We start from the raw sequence: 22,395 nt of genomic DNA, 5'->3' as shown, positions 1-22,395 counted from the left end.
TATATAAACTATATTATAAAAATTCGAGTATTCATTTGGTTATCAGTTTCAATTCGATTTTGGTTTTTCGCTTATACAGATATAGAATTTGCTCAGGTAATTGATATGATCCTTTGAACCCAAACTGAACCTGGTTCTTTGGTTTTCGGTTTTTCGATTTCAGATAATTGTGATGAATACATAATTACTTAGGGATTAGCTATGATATATATATATATATATATATATTTTAAAGTATGTGCCATCAATGCCAAGAAAACATGTGTGCCCACTGTCGATATACACTCGGAAGGTACGTCACATATACTATAGTTTGATTGTTACTTTGTGTTTCTTAAAAATTTCGGTGGTACGTCACATATTCTATAAATTGATTGATACTTTTTCTTTAAAATATGTGTACCAATTTGTTTGTGTAATTTCCTGGTCTAAGTTGGCAATTACACTATTTTTCTAGTGATTTGCCCCCACATAAATGATATTTGAATAACTACCATGTTGAACTCCTGTATTGCTTTCTCTTTCTTGTTTTTAATGCACAACAAATAGAAAACTGTCAATAAAATCGATTTACAAAATGTCTGTTTTGTTAACTGAACAGATGTGATAGATGAAGCCAATTATGAGTCATATTAGTCTTTCACATCAGCCAAGGTTTTATGCTTTTTGTAGCAGCTTAAATCAGCAACATCAGCTATGTAAAACCCAAGGCCTAAACCCATACATCAAACCACATTATTCACTGATCACGCTTGGTCACCACACAACAGTGCCAGTATTTTCACTCATGGCTAGATTGCATACCTGTCAATCTGTCATATGAAATAACAAAGACGGTTATAACATTTGTTTTTTACACGTGAAATCATGGCAAAACTGAATAATAAATTTACCTGACTGCAAGTATTTAAGGAAGTTGTTGTTGTACTGGGAAAACATATGTATCTATTAGTAATCCCACCAACAGAAGCAAGGAGCAAGAAGCTTGCTAACATAAGGAGACAAAGCAATGGCTTTAGAGTGCAGCACCAAACAAAACAATCTTGAGTTACTTTAAGCTAAAAATATTACTTCTATCATAGATCTTTTTAAGGATATTCAAGTGTTTGTTTGTGCACCTTGATTTTGCGCCCAACATTTCACTTGCTCTTTTTGTTCCTGTGTCGATAAAGCTTCACATGTTGACCCTCTCATGTACCACTTACAATAATCCTATCCAAGTATATGCTCATAAAAATATAGTATAATCAATAAGTCATATATTTTTTAGCGATCCTATATGTGAAGTATGAAAAAATTAGCAACCAATGACACACAACAAAAAACGCCTAGGATGAAAACATAAACAGAAGCAGAGACATTTTTGGAATGGTGAATAAATTAGTATCACATTAGCAAACGTTGACAAACTATTTGTATTCAACTAATTACTATATTGTAAATGCAGGAACAAAAGCTAAAGACTAAATCCAATCATAAAACAATGTAACTCAGAGATGATATGAAATATTAGAGAGCTTACCGTGAAGGTCACCTTTGAGGTCACAGTTAGTTTCAAAATCCTCATATGAATAGAACCAGAACCAGTCTTCGTAAAAAGGGAGCCAACATGTCAGAGTTGTATGAGAAAGAAATGGCTATGCTATGATCAGCAACCCGAAACCGGTTTGCTTTTGGTAGAAGCTGAAGAGTCTGTAAACTGATCCTTGTTTCATGGAATGAATCCTTGAATAACCGTTCAGTTCCCTGTAGACACGATTCAGCTCCAGTCTTCCACTCCGGCGCCCTGTTTGAGATTGAGTATTTATTAAATGATCATCATCCCATTTTATTAAATCTAAAAACAGATAACAAAGGTCATTTGGTGGATGTTACCATGGCCTGAGACAGTGATGAGGCAGGGACATCGGTAAGCTTGTTCATCTCAGCGTCCAAACCACAAACAGAACAGAGTTCGAGTGATCTGTTACCATCTCAACCCGGCACCTCGTCATCGAAGATAGATAAGATTTGTTAGGGATTAGGTGCATTTGTTTCCCTCTCAGAAGTTTTAAAGCACGTCTAAAACATTGTACAACCTGGATTACCTTACAATAACTACAATGTTTGCATCATGACAGGCTGTGCACGTGAGCGATGAGAAACTACGCTAAAGTTTCCGGGAGCATTTAGATTATGAGAAGTAGCACCACCCATTTGCTTTTTCAATGCTGTCAACTTTCGCAGTGCACAAGAACTCTGCAGCCTGCAAGTGTTTGGGTTTGTAAGAGGGTAGTTGCAAGAGAGTAAGCTGGAGGTTTTAAGTTCGAGGCTAACTTGTGGTGGTGAAATGATTACATAAGAATTCAGCCCTCACAGTGTTAATGATTCAATCTTATTCACCCCTCCATATTTTGTAGCAGTTGAGGCGGACCCATCTTCACTCCCCTGGAAACTGAGAAAAACCGTGTATAAGTACAATTAATACAAACTGAAAATTAAAAAAAGAATGCAAAGCAAAGCAAACACCTCAGACCTTACCTATGTTACTCTCGCTATCAAAATAGAAATGGGTCCTTGAGGTTGGGTTCTCTGAAGATGAAATATCATACAACAGGGAGTCAACATGCCTACCTCCCACTATTTTTGGATTTAAGCTCGTTGAACCGATCACGTTTGGATCAATATCAAAGAACAGTTTCTCATGGTGCTGCCTGCTATAAAAGTTTGTAATAGAAATCTTTGAATGAGCTAAAGAGTAAGTGTTTGATCCGTTCATCTCCTTTGTCGATTCAACAATGTCTTTATAAGACAATGTGAAAGACGATGTGAAGATTAACATGGACGATGTGTTGTTAAGAGAGATAAAAAAAAAGAAGACAAACTATATTTAAAATAAAAATCAGGGGAAACTAAATTTATGAGGAGAATTTCCAGACCAATAAGGGTCCCAAAAATATATCAGATGATAACTGGGTTTCATGGGGACATCGTGAGATATCTTTGAAGAACATAACTTTGTGAGCATTGGCGGAGGAGACATGGACTTGCCTTTTGGTTTCATGGCCATCGCTTGAGCTTGATTTGAGCAGGTTTGGTTATGGTTTGTAGCAAGGGAAGAAAAAACAGTATATAAAGATGTGATAGAGAAGTATGTGAAACGAATTCATAAAGAGTAAATTTAGAAAACTATTGATTGATAAGAGGTGCTATCGCGGTAACGAAGCGGAGAAGACGAAGTGACTGAGGGGAAATCGGAGTTAACTCAAGTGGGCTTGTTTTGGACCAGAACAAAATAATTTCATGCCACCGAAAGAAACCAGGATTGTTCATTTTCTGGTTATGAGTAAATGACGTGTCAAAAACTTGTCTCTGATTGGTCCGAATTTTTAATCCTAGGTGGCATGCTTCTCCTTTGAGCTTATTTTACTTTTAGTATAGTATAGATAATGGTTATAATGCCATCTCTAATAGTATATGTCTATGCTGTGCATAATTAATTCGAGGGAGCCACATGGAGACCTACAAAAATGTCAACATGTTTTTTTCTTTCTAATATATAAATTGAACTGGTGAATACAATTATAGATCTCCAATGGTTCATCTTATTTTTTACTCTAAAATTTAGTAACTCTATAATAAAATTGTGATATACTCAAATGGTACTCTATTTTAGAGTGAAAAATAGAATGATGAACAAAAAAATTATTCTCTATATATAAAGTAAACATATTTTTTACCCTATTATAGAATGAAAAATAAAATACCATTGAAACATTTATACTCTAAACTTTATTTTAGAATGGAAAATATAATGAGGTTGGAGATGTCCTTACTGTATATATATGAAGATGGGTCGTCTCTGTATATATACATGTAGATTCGCAGGTTACTACATATCATAATCACTTACATTATTTTCTGTACGCCATTTCATTTGTAAGTTAATTTGTCTTTCTTACCAAAAACTAGAAAGCATTGTCGATTTGTATATAAATTATGTAACACAACTGGTAATAGCAATTGGCAAGTGGAAGCAGTGAATATGAAATGTCTGCTGTATGAATAAAAATGTTAACCGTAGGGGATATTATATTTCACATAAATGAAACATACTCCATTAGTTATCTTTTTTATTCTGCAGGCAATTTACAAAGTTTTATTATCCCTTAACCGGGGGAAAAGTGGCAGCTTATATCGTTACGATCGTGCATTATATCATACTATACAACTTGTTAATCTAACTACAACTATTAAGTATCCATATGACAACAAAATATAACTAAAAAACAAAAATCAATGGGATATTAAATACGTGTATATATTAGTCAGATAACAAACATGTTTAATTTATTAATTACATAATTACATTGTTAAAAGCACCTAAATGAAAAGTAAATAAAATCGTTACATTTTCTTAAAGACATAATACGATTTTCTCACCAAGTACTTATCTATTTTCACACAAGAAACACTAATTTATATACAAGACACTTTTTTTTATACAAGACACTTAGACATACCAAAACAAACGTATGTACATCAGTACATTACGTATTACGTATATTAATGCATGCATGTCGGAACACGAGAGGTTCACTTCGTAGCGAGGGCAAGCTGTGTAGAAAATTAGAGAATGGTGATTTGTCTCAAGTAGAAACGGAATATTGAACTCTGACGTTTTTTTCTTCATGATAGTTGTTTCTTTTTCATTTTTTAATTAAATTAGACTTTTTCTGATTTATTAGAATATATTCCTCGGGATTTTTCTCCGATAACAGTGTCCGTTTAGTATTATTGTTATTTAAAGAATATATATATGTACTAGTAGTATTTAGGTTTCTGCTTCATATTTTCATTGTAAACATATAATGATATGATATGAAACCAAAAAAAGACGTATTAAATAAATAATAACGTAACTGACGCTATACTGAAATATTAAGAACTACATAAGTTCCATTGTCGGTAATTCAAGTTAATTAATCTGGTCTTAAGTTTTTAACCTTTGAGTCCGAGATAATAATTTAAGAAAACGTTGATAAAAGAGACTAAACACATAGACACAGTTACGTCGCCAGAGAATCAAAGCGGTGTTGACCTCCACCGTTTTTGGTCGCCCTCTTTACATTATATGCAGGGCCGTCTCAAATTAATTTGAGGCCCTGTTCAAAAAAAATATTAGTCGTACATTTTATCAAGTAATTTTAAAATTTAATAACTTTCTCTGATTTTTTTAATTATAAGTTTTAAATTTACCATTATATCTAAATTTTTAAAGTTTCTTACCATAATTTATCTATATATTTCAAAAAATCTTTAAACATTTTATTTTTATATTTCGGGGCCCTGTTCGACCGCTCCACTTGCGCGTGCTGTTAGACGGCCCTGATTTATATGCCTTTTATGTTATTAGAAAAAATGAAATGTAAAATGTAGGTGCATTGTATGAGTTAGTTAGTGTTAAAAACAAGGTTTTGGAAGAAAATCGATTTTTCGATGATATATTTACTGAATTATATGGTCGTTCAGAAGGAATCAATGACACGATCAAACCGTCCAATATGAAAAGACATCAAACCATAAACAATAAAATGTGAATATATAAATAAGCAAAAAGGCAAGAATGATTCTGATACAAAAAATCTTACAAAAGTAAAACAACGGTTGTAAGAGTTTTCGCATGCCGACAACTTCCGACAAGAGTGTTGTTCTAAAAGGTTCAAAAACATTTTCAACTGTGTTACACCAGCAGCATATATATCAATACTATTAAAACAGAAACATGCCCTATTGATATTAGTTCAGTCCAGTTATTTTCTTCAACTATACATACACGAAATATAAATTTTATGTTTCCTAACTGCATTTTAAATAATCTTTGTAACCACCACTTCGAAGTCCACAAAAATCGGGATCCACTTTAAGTTTTTAACTGAATCTAATTATTTTTCCTTTTTCTATTAGTCTTGACCATTCAAATGTATTAGTTACAACTTAACACAACAAGCAGTTATATACGAAGATGTAATTAAAGTGGTGATATCTACTCCGTGTATAGTTATATATATTTTTACGAAACACCTGCTTAAGTTTAGTAATAAAATGTGGGCAACTATAACTGGTATAATAATATAAAACCTAATAAAAATATAATATGTTGTAAACTTTATGAATAAATTTTTAAAATAATTTTCGAAATACATATGACACGAGTGTATAGTTATGAAACTTGATCTATTTAACTTGAACACAACATATATCAATGGGTCATGGTCCGAAAATATATCCGTATTTTAAAAGGACGGGTCAGAAAATTTTACATATTTACAGAAAAACAAAAAAAATACAAATTAACATAAAACCTGCGGATCAAGATCCAGAATAGACAAATATGATTACAAAGAAACATATATATGGACATATGATTACAAAGAAACGAGTGTATATCTGGTTAACTTTTAAATTATTATTATTTTATAAAAGATATTTTAAATTTATACACAAATATGAATACAAAGAAAAATACAAATATGATTACAAAAAAAAAATATTAAATTAAATTTCTGAAAAAAAAAAAATTAAAACAAAATATATACCCGCCCTTTCAAAGGGCGGGTCAAAATCTAGTTTATTCTTATTCCAACTATAAGAAAATCAAAAATATTTCAAGAAAGCAAAACTCGCGGCCGGAGTCAGTGGTGGTGCTCATGAATCATGATCTTCATCACCGTGACCATCCGGAGGTCCACCAGGACCAACCACTTCCAGCTGCAACACATACATTTAACCAATTCAATATTCATAAATGCAAAATCTCAACGAGTTCTTGTTCTAAATCCTTTTACGGTTTCGTTTATTTACCAATTAAAGCAAATCCGATACTAGAGCTGTAAGCTTACCTCAAAGTACTGAGTGCAAACAGGGCATTCAAAAGACTTTCCTTTCTCCAGCCAGAACCACACAACATCGTGTTCATCCTCTGCAAAGTACATCAGACCAAAATCAATGGCTAATAGACATCTAGTGCTCCAAACAGTTTGCAAATAATGAAAGAAACACTTTAATAATCAACGATAACAATCATTCATTTTTTTGCCTCTTCTCATCCGTTTTACGACACTAGAGACAGTGAGAATGGGATGAACATACCTCCTTCGCCACCAGGGCATCCTACAATTCGCTTGTCATAGTAGGACTTTACAACAGCAGGAGCCTCCTAAGGTAAACACAATTTGGAATTAATAAAGACTAGGTCCGTTTCCGTGCTATGCACGGATTATGCGTTTCGATTTTTAAAAATTATATACTACTAGATCCTTTCTCCGCGCTACGCGCGGATAATACATTTAAATTTGTTATATTTATCATTTTTTGTATGTGAAGTTTTGTATATTAAATTATATATAACTAATTTTTAAATTTGAATTTTTTTAGTTTGAAGTAAGTAATTATATTATATGTAACACAATTAATTAATAAAATATAAAGAATCAAGTCCGAGATTTTAGAGTTATGTAAAAAAAACATAATTATGATAGAACATAAATTATCTTAGTTTAAAAGATCAGAATCTCATCTCGAATAAATTTACGAAAAGAAAAGTACTCCAATAACCTACTTAAAATATAAAACCCCTTTTTCAAAAAAAAAAAGCGTTCTTAATAATATGTTTTTACGTGTAATAATTGAAAACTGATAATTGAATATCGATCTAGAATATTATTTTAATATATCTAATTGTAAAATATTAATTGTAATAAACAAATTTTGAATTTTAATATATCTAATGGTAAAATCTATTTTATTAACATAATATATTTTTATTCATTTATTATTTTGACATTACAAAATATTGCTTTAGTTTTATTCGTATATTAATTTTTTAATAATTTAGTTTCTTTTTAAGTAATTTTAAAATTATCAAGAATATAATATATTTAAAATTATTAATTTAAATATATCCAAATATGATGTCTCATTTTTATGTGTGTATGCGTTGAGCATATTTAATTTGTAGTTTGTATATTTAATAACACTTTGTTGCATGTCGTACTATGGTTTTAATAAATGTGTTGTCATTTCATTTTTATTACTACTAACATGATTTTTTAGTGATCAGTGATAATGTATTTTTAACGTTATGTATTATATTTTATCGTATATTTTCTAACTCTTCATGCTCACACTTTTTTTTAGAATCATTTTAATTATATAATAGGTTTAAAGATGTAAATAAAATTGTGTATATTGTAAATTTAGACTTTTTAGTGTAACTGAGCACTATCAATTATGAAAATTATATTATGATTTTATTTTACTAAATCTTTCTTTTTGTGTTTATTTTTTGTTTTATTTTGTATTTTTACAAATTTATTGCCCTATTCTTTAATTGTAGAGAATTGTTATTTCCAATTTTTGTTTCATATACCTTAAAAGTCTTTGGGTGATTTTTGTTTGTTTTGTTTTTTCAATTATAATGTACAGTTCGACCGTTTCTTTTTTTTTTGGGATCAAACTACTAATATCATCAGATAGAAAAGCTTAAACTCCAAGAATGGAGTGAATATTTGTGTTAGAGAAAACTAATTTAGCCAATAATATAGTGAGATATTATAATATTAGAAGGTATGAAAACTCTTCTTTGTTGTCTTTTGCTGGACATGATTAAATTGTTGTCAATTGATTTTTTTTATTTGTGATAACTAAAAATACATCTTTATGTCTTCCTTACATCATCCTTAATTGGTTTACGGTTCGACCATTTCTAATATACCGAGAGTAACATAATATTAGATGTTGATTATCTCCTTCCAGTTAGGAATGCACATAATGTGAGAAATTCAAGGTGAAACCAATTTACAATTTTGTCGTCATATCTATATAGAGTTAGTTTATAGATTACTCTCTATGTTTCAAAATGTAATCAGTTTTAATTAAAATCTATAATATTTAAAAGTTATTCTTTTAGAAAACTTTCATTTAATATATAAATTTAATCAATTACACAGTAATTTACATAATTTAATTGACCACACAATATCCAATAAATATAAAGTTACATTGAAATATAAAAACAATTTATATAGTAAAACAAAAAATACTTTAAACCATTATATTACAAAACAAAGAGAATATTCAAATTAAATTGAAACTTTAGAATAGTAAGAATCAGAAGAGCTAAAATTTCTACGTCGATCATTTACGTCGGCCATGTCTTAAACCATCTCCAATGTATTCTTTTATTTTTTTCTCTAAAATAGAGGAATTTCATAATAGAGATGGATTTGTCTCCGATGTATTTTCTATTTTCTCTCCTAAAAATGAATATTCTTGATATATTTTTTTCTAAGTTTACAAATAATATTTTTTATTTGTGAAAGTTGAAAACCAACCTAATTTATTTTAGTATTTTATAAAATTATGATATTATTTACACTAAATATTTATTTACAAATTATTATGTAAAAAAAGATATATTTATATAAATAATAGATTTCACTAAACAAATATGTTTTTTTATAATTGTTTAAGTAAAAAATTAAAGGATCATTTTGTAAAAATAAATAGAAGAGGTGACATCGCAAAAATATAGTTTCTCATTGGCCGATTATTTTTGCCTACATGGACAGTCTATCTGAGGCTTATATCCTCCACATTTAATTAAAATCTGTAATATTTAAAAGTTATTACTTTAGAAAACTGTCATTTAATATATAAATTTAATCAATTACACAATGATTTACATAATTTAATTGGCCACACAATATCTAATAAGTATAAAGTTACATTGAAATATAAAAACAATTTATATTGTGAAACAAAAAATACTTTTAAACCATTATATTTTAAAGCAGATGAAATATTCAAATTATATTAAAACATTAGAATAGTAAGAATCAGAAAAGCTGAAATCTCAACGTCGATCATTTACGTCGGCCATGCCTTAGACCATCTCCAATGTATTCCTGTATTTTTTTTTCTAAAATAAAGAAATTTCATAATAGAGATGGATTTGTCTCCGATGTATTTTATACTTTCTCTCCTGAAACAGAATATTCTTGATATATTCTTTTCTAAGTTTACAAATAATACTTTTTATTTGTGAACGTTGAAAACCAACCCAATTTATTTTAGTATTTTATAAAATTATGATATTATTTACACTAAATATTTCTTTACAAACTATTATGTAAATAAAAAATATAATTTTATTTATATAGATAATATAATTCACTAAAAAAATATTTTCGGTTATAGTTGTTTAAGTAAAAAGTTGAAGGATTATTTTGTAAAAATAAATAGAGGAGGTGATATGGCAAAAATATAGTTTCTCATTGGCCGATTATTTTCGCCTATGTGGACACTCTATCTAAGGATTATATCCTCCTTTTATTACAACAATTTTAACTGTTCATTTAAAAAAATTAGATATTTGTATAATTATTATAAATCGTAAAAATAAAATTTATTTTTTCCACCGGATTTCTGAAAGAATTTTGAAAATCTAAACTACAAACGTAATTTAAAACTCTAAATTCTAAGAAAATTTAATAGTTAAACTCAAATCTTAAAAGTATACCTTAAACCCTATACTATAAACACCAAAACCCAAATTTTAAAATAAGTTATATTTATTATATACAATTCTTAACACAAATTTTAAACTTTAAACCCTGAATATTAAACAAACTCTTATTATTTAAACTATAAACTTAACCATAAACTTTATTCTCCATGAAAATACTTTTATAATTTAAATTTATAAATAAGAAAATTTTAACCTTAGACTTTATATTTAAATATAAAAAATTTAAATCCAAATATAATAACAAATAATAGTCATAATACAAATAAATAAAAACTGTTTTCTCATTGGTTGATAACAAATAGAGTAATATAATGTATCATAGTAAGTGTTATATTTCATGCTTTGCGTGATAAGTTTTATGCACAATTCATATTTTAAAATTTTTGTTTAATATTAATAAGGCTCAAAGGAATTTATTATGTTTTGCTAATCCATTATGTATCAATCTAGTTGAGTATTCTTACTTTTAATGACTTGTTGGGCCTAAATGATCTTGTGTAAGTTACTTGGGAGACAATGTCTGAAGTTTGGTTGTATATTTTATGACCTAGTTAGTTTGTCCAAGTTTGTTAGTTATAACAATTTATAAAAAGGGGTTGTAAATAGTTTAAGTTGAATTATTATTACATTACAGACTATGGATCATTGGGCCGAATGATCGTATTTTAATAGGCGAGTTTGTCCAAGTTTATTCCTCTTAACTTGCAGTCTGAGGGATAATGATAATAGATTGAAATGCAGTTTATATGAAAATCAGACTCGTGATTGTTTCATCTAATGACGTCTGCAGATGGAAATCTGTGATTATTCTTCTTCTTAAGACTGGATATTCTGATCTGATTTTATTACTGTCTACAGAGAGAGAAAGAGAGATCCATCTCATGAATATATTTGATGTATAGTTTTCTAGCACATATGGATTCTTGTAGTTAGTATAGTTATTCTTGATTTATTCTAAACTAAATCGGTTGTGGTATTAGAACATTTATTATTGTATTGGTGTAAAAAATTTAAACTTTATTATGGAAATATGTGATAAGCATTGAACCCATATTTATTGATTTATTGGGGTGGAAGTATTTGCTAATCTTACAAAGCATTATTTTAATGAGTTCTAGAAAAACATAGCAAACCATGGAGGACATAATTTAAATAAGAAAACACATCGGTGCAAAAACATTATTCAAACCGCAAAATTTGACTCAAGACAATGTATAATCTTCTATTATTCATTTCATGCCTTCTTAAACACCTTCACAGCTGCTGATACGCGAGACTTATTTATGGCGAGACCACTGGAAGAGATTCCTGCAGATGATGATTCCTAATGGTCATTACCACCAGCTTTAGCCTTAGAGAGTACTAAGTTAGCGCAGGCATGTCATATCCATTATCATCGTCACCCATCCTATTAAACCGAAAGACATCATTATTTGCATTTTACAAACGAACATGAATGAAATATATGTTGCAATTTACGTTGGCAACAAAGTCGGGGAGTGGCTGATGGTCACCCTCGTTCTTGATGCAAGATATCATGAAGGTTTGATGGTTGGCAGTAAAATTGTATCTTCTTAATCTGACCTGGAAGCTGTATGTCTTACCAAACCATATCTGCAATGAATGGAGGTGGCTACAAACCTGTAAGCTATTCATTAGATCGCAGACATAATCTATTATTCCAACTTAATCAAAAATCTAAGAAAGCATAACTGATAGAGTAAAACGCAAACGGTATCGATGTTAATTTTATTAGGAAATTTACCTCCTACAATCTTAGGATTGATGTTAGTCCCGACAACAACTCTTGGATCACCTCCAAAGACGTCCAGTTTGTTGCAAAACATCACTGCTTGTGAGTCAAACAGACTCAAAAGACAGATACATTACTGCCAACAGAAAACCATAATATGAAATAACCAGCATATAGTTTATCAGATATGAAAGTGATGAATGAATTTATATTAAGAGCTACTAACTTATCCTTTTTGATCGTTGCCATAACATTTTATTTTCCCTGTGGCCTGTGGGACGTCACTCATGGTACTCTTCACAGCAATGAATTCTCCAATAATATCTGAGAGTTAATGGAACGCTTAATTTTTTCGGTTACAATATTGAATCTGGGATGAAACAGATAGTAAGCGGATATACCTGGAAGATGTGTGTTTGTATTGGCTAGTCCATGAAGCGAATGGTTAGAGGAGAGTCGGTTAGCCTGAATCTCTGATTGCACTGTGGCACTGCGAGACAGTTGCTTTATCGTATAAAAAAAACTGAAAAAATCTTTAAACAGCGTTTTGAAGAATTATGAGTACAAAAACCAGAAATATTATAAGAAAAAATTGCTCATGAGCTTCACAAACAGAAACCTTAGAATCGATGAAGATCATGTCAATTCCCATCAACTCCCCACCGCGCGTGAAACGCTTCCCAGAATCTGAGCAATCTAACCTCGACGGTGGAAGAATACCTAACAGCCTTCAAATCAGAAAGTAGAACAGACTGGTTAGCCGTTATATCGAAAAAGAAATATTGTATGATATTGGAGTTGTGAGGATGATTCTCAGTGAATGAGGCGTAACCTTTTTATAGCTGTAGATCAACCACTTAGAAGAGGATAGAAAGACATTGAATGCATAATCGTGGTTGTAGTGGGTCGTAAGTGTAAAGAACTGATTAATGAGGTTGAATCAATGTTGAATCAATGAACTTGTAACGATTGGGGTAAGTAATCAAATATGAAACGTCGCCAACAGATAGAGACGCAAAGATTACACCGATGAACTATCTCTCTATAAGAAAATCATAACTCCATAGATGCTAGACTTAAGCTGAGTTGAAACACAGGACGAACCCTAACGGCGAAACAATTTGGAAAGAGAAGACGCACAAAGCAATATTCATTAAGTTTCAGCGCAACTTAATATCTGCAAGCCCACAGAAGCCCATTTAAAACACAACGTAAATTAACTTTTTTCGTGAAGAGTATGACACGTGGCAGCATCTCATTGGCCGATTTTTTTTGAGGACGTGGCAGCCTCACCATTGAGTATATGCCCCTTTTAGTATAGTATAGATTTGGCGAAGTAGAAAATATTAAAAATTGTTTTGGTTGATGTTTCCTGACATATATGTAAATCAGGTCATAAATTTATACTACCAGTTATCTTCTGACTCAGATTTATTTGCGTAATTTATTAAGTTTATAATATTTTGACATTTATAATTGAATATATATATATATATATATCTGTGGAACGATTATGAAAATATAAATCATTAAAAATGTTAAATTATTCTTTTTTTGTCCTGCACAACAATTTGGAAGTATCAAAATTGTAAACTTGTTTGTTAATAACAGAAAATATATAGACTGGTAAGCAATTCAATGAAAAGTTAATTAAACTTTAGTTGTGATTCATTACTCATATATTTTTATATTTGAGTTTTCGCTAAAAACGGTTTAACTTCACTTTTTTTTTTCTTAAAAAAAAAACTCAGCTTATTTATATTTTAGTTACGTAATATCTATTTATTTTATTTTGTTAGCAATTGTAATATTTTCATTCATGGGCAGTCTGTTGTGTATATGTATATTTATTTTTTTGGGTAGAATCAATCATATAATTAAACTTAAAAAAAACAAATACAAATAAAAGAATTTCATTCCTGGTTTGGTGGATGTCAAAAAAGCACCTAGCTTCTGCCCTTGAGAGAAGGAAACACAACTTGGAATTCAAATTGAAAACTCTTGAATCAAAGAAAGTCACAGATAGGCATACCACAATCCGAGCAGCTTTGTTGAATCTTACAGAGAAATAAACCTCAAAGAAACAGAGAATCTCATGACTCAAGAAATATGACCTGCATTAGTCAAAAAAAGAAGAAGAAAGGAAATGTAACATGTGCATAATGATAAAGTCACAATTCAAAAATCGTTGCATCTAACCCATCCAACTATAACAAAAAATTTTTTATACTTATTAAACTATGCTAATTCTCAGATGTCTCTCCCAGAGTTCAAGAATGTTGCTAAGCTATCAACATATTCTTTTATGCCATGTCATTAGTCCCCATGTGTTTATAGTATGCGTATATACTAATATAGTCGATCATCAAATCCATACTTACTTTTCACATCAAACGAAAGAGTTTTAAATAGCTGATATAATAAAAATTGCATTACAGTTTCTCATCCTCAGTAGATAAAGAAAACATAGCACTATTAAAAAAATGATACAACGACACATACATAAAGATAGATTTACTTTAATTCGGAAGGAACATCTAGAATCCTAAATGTGGTCACATACACACATGCAATGTTCATCATCTTTTCAGTTGTACTTCTATATCTTTAAGGAATAAAATCGGATAACGTCGTTATGGGAAGTAGAGCAGTCTACACTGGAGTAATGGATTCAAGTTTGGTTAAGTGAAACAATAGTAGGTTCCATCCAAGTAAGTGTTAGTTTCTCCGACTTTATTCCTCTTTATGATGTTGTAAGCCAATGGAATCACTCTGTTGAAAACTTCCACATACACTGCACCTCAAGCCGCAAGCAAATACCAAAACAAAACCATCAATATATCAACTCTAGATTGCTACAAATTTAGAGAAGTGAAGAAACCATTAACTGGGAGGAATACCTGGATTGCTGGCAACATACTCTTGTATGGTTTATAGCTCAGAGGAAGCACAAATTACTATGTGAGAGTACGTACCATATCAATTAAGCCAAAAGCTGAATAGTGGTCAGCAAAATTGAGTTACCGAGAAACATCATCTGGCATAAATCCATGAAACACGCAAATTCTAAGTGCATGTTGATACATAGAAGAAGTACAAAAGTATAGAAAAGAGAGCATCGTACGGCAGAAACTTGAGCTCCACTCATAATTTTCACATTTCACCAAACCCACAAAAGAATGTGTAGTTTATTCCCGGGACTATACACTATATATAGTTAATGAAATCCAAACCAATGAAATCATTTGATAAACATACTTCTACTTTAAAATTACCTTCCTTACCGGTTTCTTCTGTAAGCCTCTGAAACCCCCTAAAAATCAAAGCAGTTACCAAGTCATAAACCTCGTCATCGCTTCCTTCCAGTCCATGAAGCTTACTCCTGCATTTTGTTGTTGGTGAATTAGTGAAACCACTCCCGCAGATTACAGAGTATTGAACAAAGAAAAATATCACATACCTCATAACACGGTAATGTGATGCAAAGTACCCCAATGTGCTAACCTGTTAGAAAGAAACCACAAAATCATGATCACACAGAACTCCAAAAAGGTTAAGATATGAGGTTGGTTCAGTGAGATTTAGTTTTAGGTCTTTTAGAGACGTGGAAAAATGGACACAAAATACATTAGAATGATGATGAACTGTGCTTACCTCCAGAAACATACTGAAGCTGCCACTAAAATCAACAAAAGATCGTTAGTAAAAGGTTAAACGCTCCAGAATAGAAACTAAAAAGACATGAAAATCTTGAAGCATACTTAGATTTTACTAATTAAAAGTATATAGTTTTCAAATGGAAATATCTTCCTGTAAAAAAAAAGGCCAGAAAAAAAAAACATGAGCAGGAACAATAAAAGATGATAAACACTACAGCGCGATCCTGATATATATTGCAACAGTCTGATCCTAGATGTGATGAATTAAGGGAAGCAGTTTTACTTTTTATCAAATGTCCTTTCTTTGATTTTTCCACGTCTGATTTCTATGTTCCTCGCGGTGGGTTTTATCATGAAGTCTCCTCAGTTTCATATTATCATACTTACCCTGTTAAAACTCAAAAATGATAACAATATTGAAAGTGAAAATATATGATAACAAAAACAAAACCCTTTGGAAGAAGAAAACGCACAGAGGAACAATAAGTTCCCTTACAACAACCAAATGGTTCAGAGAATGCAAGAGATCCAACGGAAACCTTCAGTTTTTCGAGGGTTTTCCTTCCCCATTCAAGACCTTGTTAGCAAGCCTTATGTCTATCTCTGGATCATAAGTGCACAAAATCACGTCGAAAAAATCAGATGTTAAGTGCACAAAATCACGTCGAACAAATCAGATGTTTATATCATGTTTAGAGACAAAAGAAAACAAAACGCTATAATTTTAGTGCTTTTGAATCAAATATTTTTACCATGATACCATCAGAGTTCAGAGGAGAGCACATCAATTTGATCTTTTCCGTAAATCTCTTTGTAAATCTCTTTGTAACTTATCGTGATTCTCCTTCTTTAGCTCTTGTTTCTTTTTTTTTTGTCTGAAACGCCTATAACCGCTTTCTCATCTTTTCCCCATCTTACAACTACGAAAACAAAATTCCAATTTCCAGAATCATAAATCCAGAAATAGGATTTCTAAGAGAACCACACAAAAGTAGACTTCCAGAATAAGAGTTCACAAGCCTGAAGTTTAAAAAAAAAAAGTGACTTCTTGGGTATGGTAAAGGTTTTGTAGAGAAGGAGAGAAGAAAGGAAGAGGAATCAATCAGCTGACTCTTGGATAGGAAATCAAAAGTTAGGAATATGTTTTGCAGAGAAACTGAGAAGAAAGAAAAAGGAATCGATTTGCCGAATAAAATTGAAGTTCAGTATGTTAATGTGTTGACCTAATGACATGTCATAAAACTTGTGTTTGATTGGTCTGAATTTTCAGTCCGACGTGGACCATCTCAGAAGGCTTGATATTTGCCTTTTAGTATTGTTAGATGACAAAACTGTTATCAAATGGTAGCCAAACGGGAATAAATGCTGCTTACTCCAAATAAAAATATTTCAACTATGTTATACAATTATACAGCATGCGCTAGTCATATAAGATCATCTCCATCGCTGGTTTATAAGGGGTTCATAAGCAAGCCTCTTACCCGCTTTTGATTTAATAAATAATATAATTAAGTGAGATGGTTAGAGGTGCCTCTTAAATAACAATTTTTAGGGGTGAACTCTAAAGTACGTGGCAACTGCTTTTCCCCTAGTTTCGGTGAGAGAAGAAAAAAATTAGTTATTCGACGCGATAGAAAAAAAAAAAAACACAGAGAAGGCACAGTCTTGGCGATTCGGGAGCGTCTTTGTTCTAAGGTAAATCAATACGAAAATCGATTCTCCTAGTTGTTTAGCCGTCGATTTATGGATTGGTACTTGTTCGATGTTGTTTTCCTGTGATTGATTAACAAATCGATTTGGGGATCGATTTGAAATAAGGGTTTTCGTCAGGGTTCAAAGACGATTTGGGATTTGGGGCGTTCGTCTTCGTTTGTGTTTGATTTCGATTAGATTAGGTATTCAAATCGATACAGGGTTCGTTTTCAAATTAGGTTTTCAAATTAGATTTTGGAATTGGTGCTTTCGTCTTTGTTTATTTCTTGTTAATGCCCCAATCTGTTTTTGACAGTATTGGAGGTTAGCTCATGGATCCTAATGAAGAGAGGAGATCTATGAAGGCGCTTAAGGCCCACTTCGATACCCTGCATTTTGTAACAGACTCGATGCAAGGAATTCAAGAACGGTGTGCATGTGGGCAACGCTTAGTGCGCGAGAGAGCTCCAGCAGAAGTGTTTGACTACCTACCAGGGAAGAGATTCTTCACCTGCAAGGAGTACAAAGTAAGTGAAAAACCTTTTCTATTTCTATCTGTCCAGTTTGCTTAGAAAATATAATCATAGTTGTTTGTCCAGTTTGCTTAGAAAATGTAATCATAGTTGTTATATTTCTGTAGGATGATGGGATGCATTACAGGCAGCCGTGGGTCTGTGCAGTCGAGGAAGAGCTAGGTTTCATGAAAACGAGGGTGGAAAAATGTGAAGAGTATAAATCCCTGGTGGTGAAGCTGGAAGTCGAGAATCAGGAGTTGAAGGTGAGCTGCTTTCAAGATTTTCTTAACGATTTAGGTTATGTGATCATAGTTGACACACATTTTAAAATTCTTGCAGGCAGAGGTGGAGAAGCTCATAGCCCGAGTGTCTCAGCTTGAGTATGCGCATAAGGTTAGACTCCTCTTGAACATTTAAACATTATGTCAAACTTTGAAGTTTTTAAACATTAACTGCCACTTCATTTCAAACTTTTTTTGCTTTAAAACATTAACTTCGTATCTGACTCCAAACTTTTAATTGTTTCTTCCTAACTGCATTGAGTTGATTGGTCTTTAAAGCTCTATGTTAACTTTCTAAGGGTGGTGGTTAGGATTAGGTTAGATAGTAAATACATCATTTAACAAAGAACACTAGTTAAATAGACCTAGACACCCATAGTTTTACCAACCACAGATAGTAACCAAAACCCACAAACTTAGAATTTAACGTCCTTGATCGGTCTCCGGTTTTTGATGACATTATCTATGGTCGAGCTCCAAGAGTTGAATTCACCGTCAACGGTCACAAGTATAATAGGGCCTACTACCTCACCGACGGTATATATCCAAAGTGGCCTACCTTTATCCAATCCATCTCTATTCCTCAAGGTCCAAAGGACGTGTTATTTGCAGAACGTCAAGAAGCCGCCAGAAAAGATGTCGAGCGTGCATTTGGAGTCTTGCAAGCTCGTTTTGCAATTGTTAGAAACCCGGCTCTTCTTTGGGAGAAGGAAAAAATCAGCAACATTATCAGAGCATGTATCATATTACACAATATGATAGTGGAAGAAGAACGAGATGGATACATTCGATACGATATATCCGAATTCGTTGAAGGAGAAACAAGCAGAAGTTCAGAGGTAGATTTCTCGTTCTCTACAAACATGCCTTCAAATCTCGGTAATATACTTGCCATTCGGAGTGAACTTCGCGACCAAAGGAAACATCAACGATTGAAGACCGATTTAATTGAGAATATATTTGCAAAATTTGGTAACCAACAATCATAATTATTGTAATCATAATTATTGTATGTTTTATATTTTTTTTCAATAAACATAACTTTTTTTTCATAAAATAAATAATATTAATTTATTCCTAAGAACCTCACTTTGGAGTTCACCAATGGACACCCAAAATATTGGAAATCCTTAACTTTACAAAATTAATTAAAAAAAAAAAAAATTCCTAAGAACCTCTCTTAAGAGGTTCACCAATGGAGTTGCTCTAACCCACCTATGATTTCAGGTATTACAAGAAAGAGTTCTTAAAAAAAATAGAAATTCAACTAACCTTGGTTCCAAAAGGACCTTCAGGAAAGTCAATGTCAAGCAGCCTCCTCCCATATCCCCCCAACAAAAAAACAATGACAAGGAGCGTGTTATCAAGCGAGATTATTTCTCCATGAGTGATTATATAGGTGACAGTCATGATCACAAATGGAGTTGCAGTAAACACGCATTTGCACAAAATGCAAAAGATTAGAAATCACCTCGAGTTCAGCTTCAAGCTCTTCCTTCTCATGACCGGTGGCAATGGGCATTACATCCTCCACCTTCTTCTTCGCAACGGTCTCTACTACAGAGTCCCAATACATACAGATATGAGTATTATGCCAATCTAATTGGTTCGTTTTAGCAAACGCATTAATCATCTCAGAGACCAATACATATTATATATCCATTCTCTAAATCTATTGCACCGCGAAATCGAGATTTAAATCTAAATCCACCGCGAAATCGAGATCTGGAAAACTGTAGCAACGATGTGTCACCTGATTCGGAGCTGAAATGGCGAGGGATGACGGAAGAAGAAGCAGAAATGGCTGATCGACTGGCAGCGAGGTAGGAGCCAGCGGGTCTCACGGTGGTGGCTATCGATCGACAAGGAGGAGAAGAAGCGGTGAGATCAGAGGCTAGGGTTTTGAGACCGGAGGAGACGATTCTTCTCCACATGGTGACGAACGAGGATGACTCAGAGATGATTCTGATGCGCCCTTTGGTGGAAGAATAGAGATTCTAATTTAACTAGTACGTGAGAAGTTAGTTAGGCAGGTGCCAAATCGGTTCTACATTCTATGCTAATTTTAGCGGAAATGATGCAGTAGCCGGAGTTCGAACACACGAAAGATGTCCTAGGCTGTGTCAGCTTTTGATCAATTGTCTGTTTTGACTTGTTAATAGAGTTGAACGATGAAGCATTAGAATAAATGACGAGTTCTAAACCATTACAAGTTGTGGCACAGTAGATTGGTTCATACGAGTAAGAAGGGGGTATGAACATTCTGCTCAAGAGGCAAAGACCGATTCAGATTCAAGAGTTGGTTACAAAAAAGGGGGAAACCACGGTCATAAGAGTTTTGGCATTTAGAAGCTCCGATGCCTGAGTTTTGTTTCAAAAGGATCGAAAAACATTTGTTTATTCTAATAAAGAAATGTAGAACATTTGAAAACCCTGAAAACAAAATGTTAGTCTCTCAGTGATGGTGCTCATCGTCTTCATCACCGTGACCATCGGGAGGTCCACCAGGACCAACCACTTCCAGCTGCAAAAACATACATTTTAACCAAGTTAATATTGAGAAATCTTCACGAGGTCTTGCTCTAGTCCTTCTAGTAATTCATCTGACCTATGACTATGAGATGAGTCTCTATTCGATTTATTTACAATTTAGAGCATTTTAAACGAAATTAACTTACCTCAAAGTACTGAGTGCAGACCGGACACTCAAAAGACTTTCCTTTCTCCAGCCAAAACCACACAACATCGTGCTCCTCCTCTGCAGTTTTCAAGAGTAATAGAAATCAGATAAGTCGTTGGTAGATAATGTGTACACTGGTTAGTTAGATACATGTATGAAATATTCAACAAAAACAACAAATAATGACAAAAAAAAACTTGGAGTATATGCCATTAAGAGAAGACGAGGTGAGCTTACCTCCTTCGCCACTAGGGCACCCCACAATCCGCTTGTCATAGTAGGACTTCACAATAGCAGGAGTTTCCTGAGGTAAACACACTTTGGTATCAATAAAGATGACAGCATTGTTACCAAAAGCTAGCCAAACGAGAATGAATGCTGCTCACTCAAGAGATAACGTGACATAAGAAAATGAATAAGATCAAATGCAAAATTCAGCACTCATACATCTACACTCCTGTATGACTTCAGTAATGCAAAAAAAAATATACTTAAGGATGCTAAGAAATAAACTTTCATGATCTACAGACACTTGCACATGTTATATATGACATCTGCAAATTTTCGTCATCATCGTGGATATAAAACGTCACAGACAATGGACCATGGTAAACTAACAAGCACAGCGTAGAATTCAGTTTAACTCACCAAACCTCCCACATACAATTCAACTCCAAAATAGTGCTTTATAGTTTATAAAGGGAACATATATTAAACTGGTAATAGAAACTACACTTGTTTATAAAATGGTCACTCGCACGTGAGACACTACACTTACACACGTGTCAAACTACACATGTAGTGGTGATATTAAGTGGGTTTTATGTAGAAAGATAAACCTGCTAACCCAATATGATTTTTGGGTTGTGTGCATATCTCTGTGAATATCGATATAAAGTAAATATCTGAGTCCATGTAATTTCAATGCATTTTTTGGGAACTTGTTGATGAAGAAATTTTTGATACCATCAACAATTATTTACTTATTTACAAATATGTTAATTAATCAAACTTATGAAGAAAAGAAAACTGATTATAAGACTCTCATTTTCTTTGAAAAATAATTGAATAATACATCCAATGAATAAAGACGTCTACTTGGACATAGTCAAAAATGAAAAATCCAAAAATAAATATCGCAAAATAAATAAATAAACTAAATAAAGCGAAAAGTACAACAGATGGAGACATTGCACAATTGGCAAACAACGCTGCTCAGCTCCACGCCTTCAATCTTATCCACAT

General features: G+C 32.3%; 2 protein-coding genes and 1 long non-coding RNA gene across 23 annotated transcripts; 1 reads left to right on the top strand and 2 right to left on the bottom strand.

Moving 5' to 3' along the window:
• Positions 1-227: 227 nt before the first annotated feature.
• On the bottom strand, positions 228-21,791 carry LOC103859631 (cytochrome c oxidase subunit 5b-1, mitochondrial). Of its 20 annotated transcripts, none has more exons than XM_033287862.1 (9): positions 21,388-21,791; positions 21,149-21,228; positions 20,224-20,994; positions 19,942-20,030; positions 19,743-19,793; positions 7,132-7,198; positions 6,882-6,961; positions 6,611-6,750; positions 228-5,743 (listed from the first exon to the last, which is right to left on the bottom strand). In XM_033287862.1, exons 3-8 carry the CDS (start codon positions 20,402-20,404, stop codon positions 6,688-6,690), a joined length of 531 nt encoding a protein of 176 aa, XP_033143753.1. In that variant the 5' UTR covers positions 20,405-20,994; positions 21,149-21,228; positions 21,388-21,791; the 3' UTR covers positions 228-5,743; positions 6,611-6,687. The 20 variants fall into 20 exon arrangements, 4 of the variants coding, with proteins under 4 accessions (XP_033143753.1, XP_033143755.1, XP_018512548.1 ...); XM_033287864.1 differs by having other exon boundaries at positions 19,942-20,041; positions 20,256-20,994; XM_018657032.2 differs by having other exon boundaries at positions 19,942-20,027; positions 21,388-21,759.
• LOC108870402 lies at positions 8,303-15,450 on the bottom strand. 2 transcript variants are annotated; one of them, XR_004456358.1, is made up of 8 exons: positions 15,224-15,450; positions 13,156-15,117; positions 12,725-13,051; positions 12,550-12,647; positions 12,336-12,459; positions 12,050-12,211; positions 10,103-11,978; positions 8,303-9,374 (listed from the first exon to the last, which is right to left on the bottom strand). It is a non-coding gene; the product is annotated as an uncharacterized LOC108870402 (long non-coding RNA). The 2 variants fall into 2 exon arrangements; XR_004456359.1 differs by lacking the exon at positions 8,303-9,374 and having other exon boundaries at positions 11,573-11,978; positions 12,050-12,184.
• LOC103859630 lies at positions 16,909-19,520 on the top strand. Its single transcript, XM_033287865.1, has 2 exons — positions 16,909-18,201; positions 18,315-19,520. Exons 1-2 carry the CDS (start codon positions 18,007-18,009, stop codon positions 18,567-18,569), a joined length of 450 nt encoding a protein of 149 aa, XP_033143756.1. The 5' UTR covers positions 16,909-18,006; the 3' UTR covers positions 18,570-19,520.
• Positions 21,792-22,395: the final 604 nt, after the last annotated feature.

The sequence above is a fragment of the Brassica rapa genome, chromosome A03, assembly GCF_000309985.2.
Source record: "Brassica rapa cultivar Chiifu-401-42 chromosome A03, CAAS_Brap_v3.01, whole genome shotgun sequence".
Lineage (NCBI taxonomy): Eukaryota > Viridiplantae > Streptophyta > Magnoliopsida > Brassicales > Brassicaceae > Brassica > Brassica rapa.
This window is presented reverse-complemented; position numbering and strand designations above follow the sequence as displayed.

What these genes read in the sequence shown, in the direction of transcription:
- LOC103859630 (XM_033287865.1), top strand. Translation starts at nt 18,007, where the DNA reads ATGGATCCTAATGAAGAGAGGAGATCTATGAAGGCGCTTAAGGCCCAC. An exon ending in TCACCTGCAAGGAGTACAAA is followed by an intron (nt 18,202 to 18,314) that starts GTAAGTGAAAAA and finishes ATATTTCTGTAG; the next exon opens with GATGATGGGATGCATTACAG.
- LOC103859631 (XM_033287862.1), bottom strand. Translation starts at nt 20,404, where the DNA reads ATGTGGAGAAGAATCGTCTCCTCCGGTCTCAAAACCCTAGCCTCTGAT. An exon ending in AGCTTGAAGCTGAACTCGAG is followed by an intron (nt 19,794 to 19,941) that starts GTGATTTCTAAT and finishes TTGGGGGGATAT; the next exon opens with GGGAGGAGGCTGCTTGACAT. An exon ending in TTTGCACTCAGTACTTTGAG is followed by an intron (nt 6,751 to 6,881) that starts GTAAGCTTACAG and finishes TATGTGTTGCAG; the next exon opens with CTGGAAGTGGTTGGTCCTGG.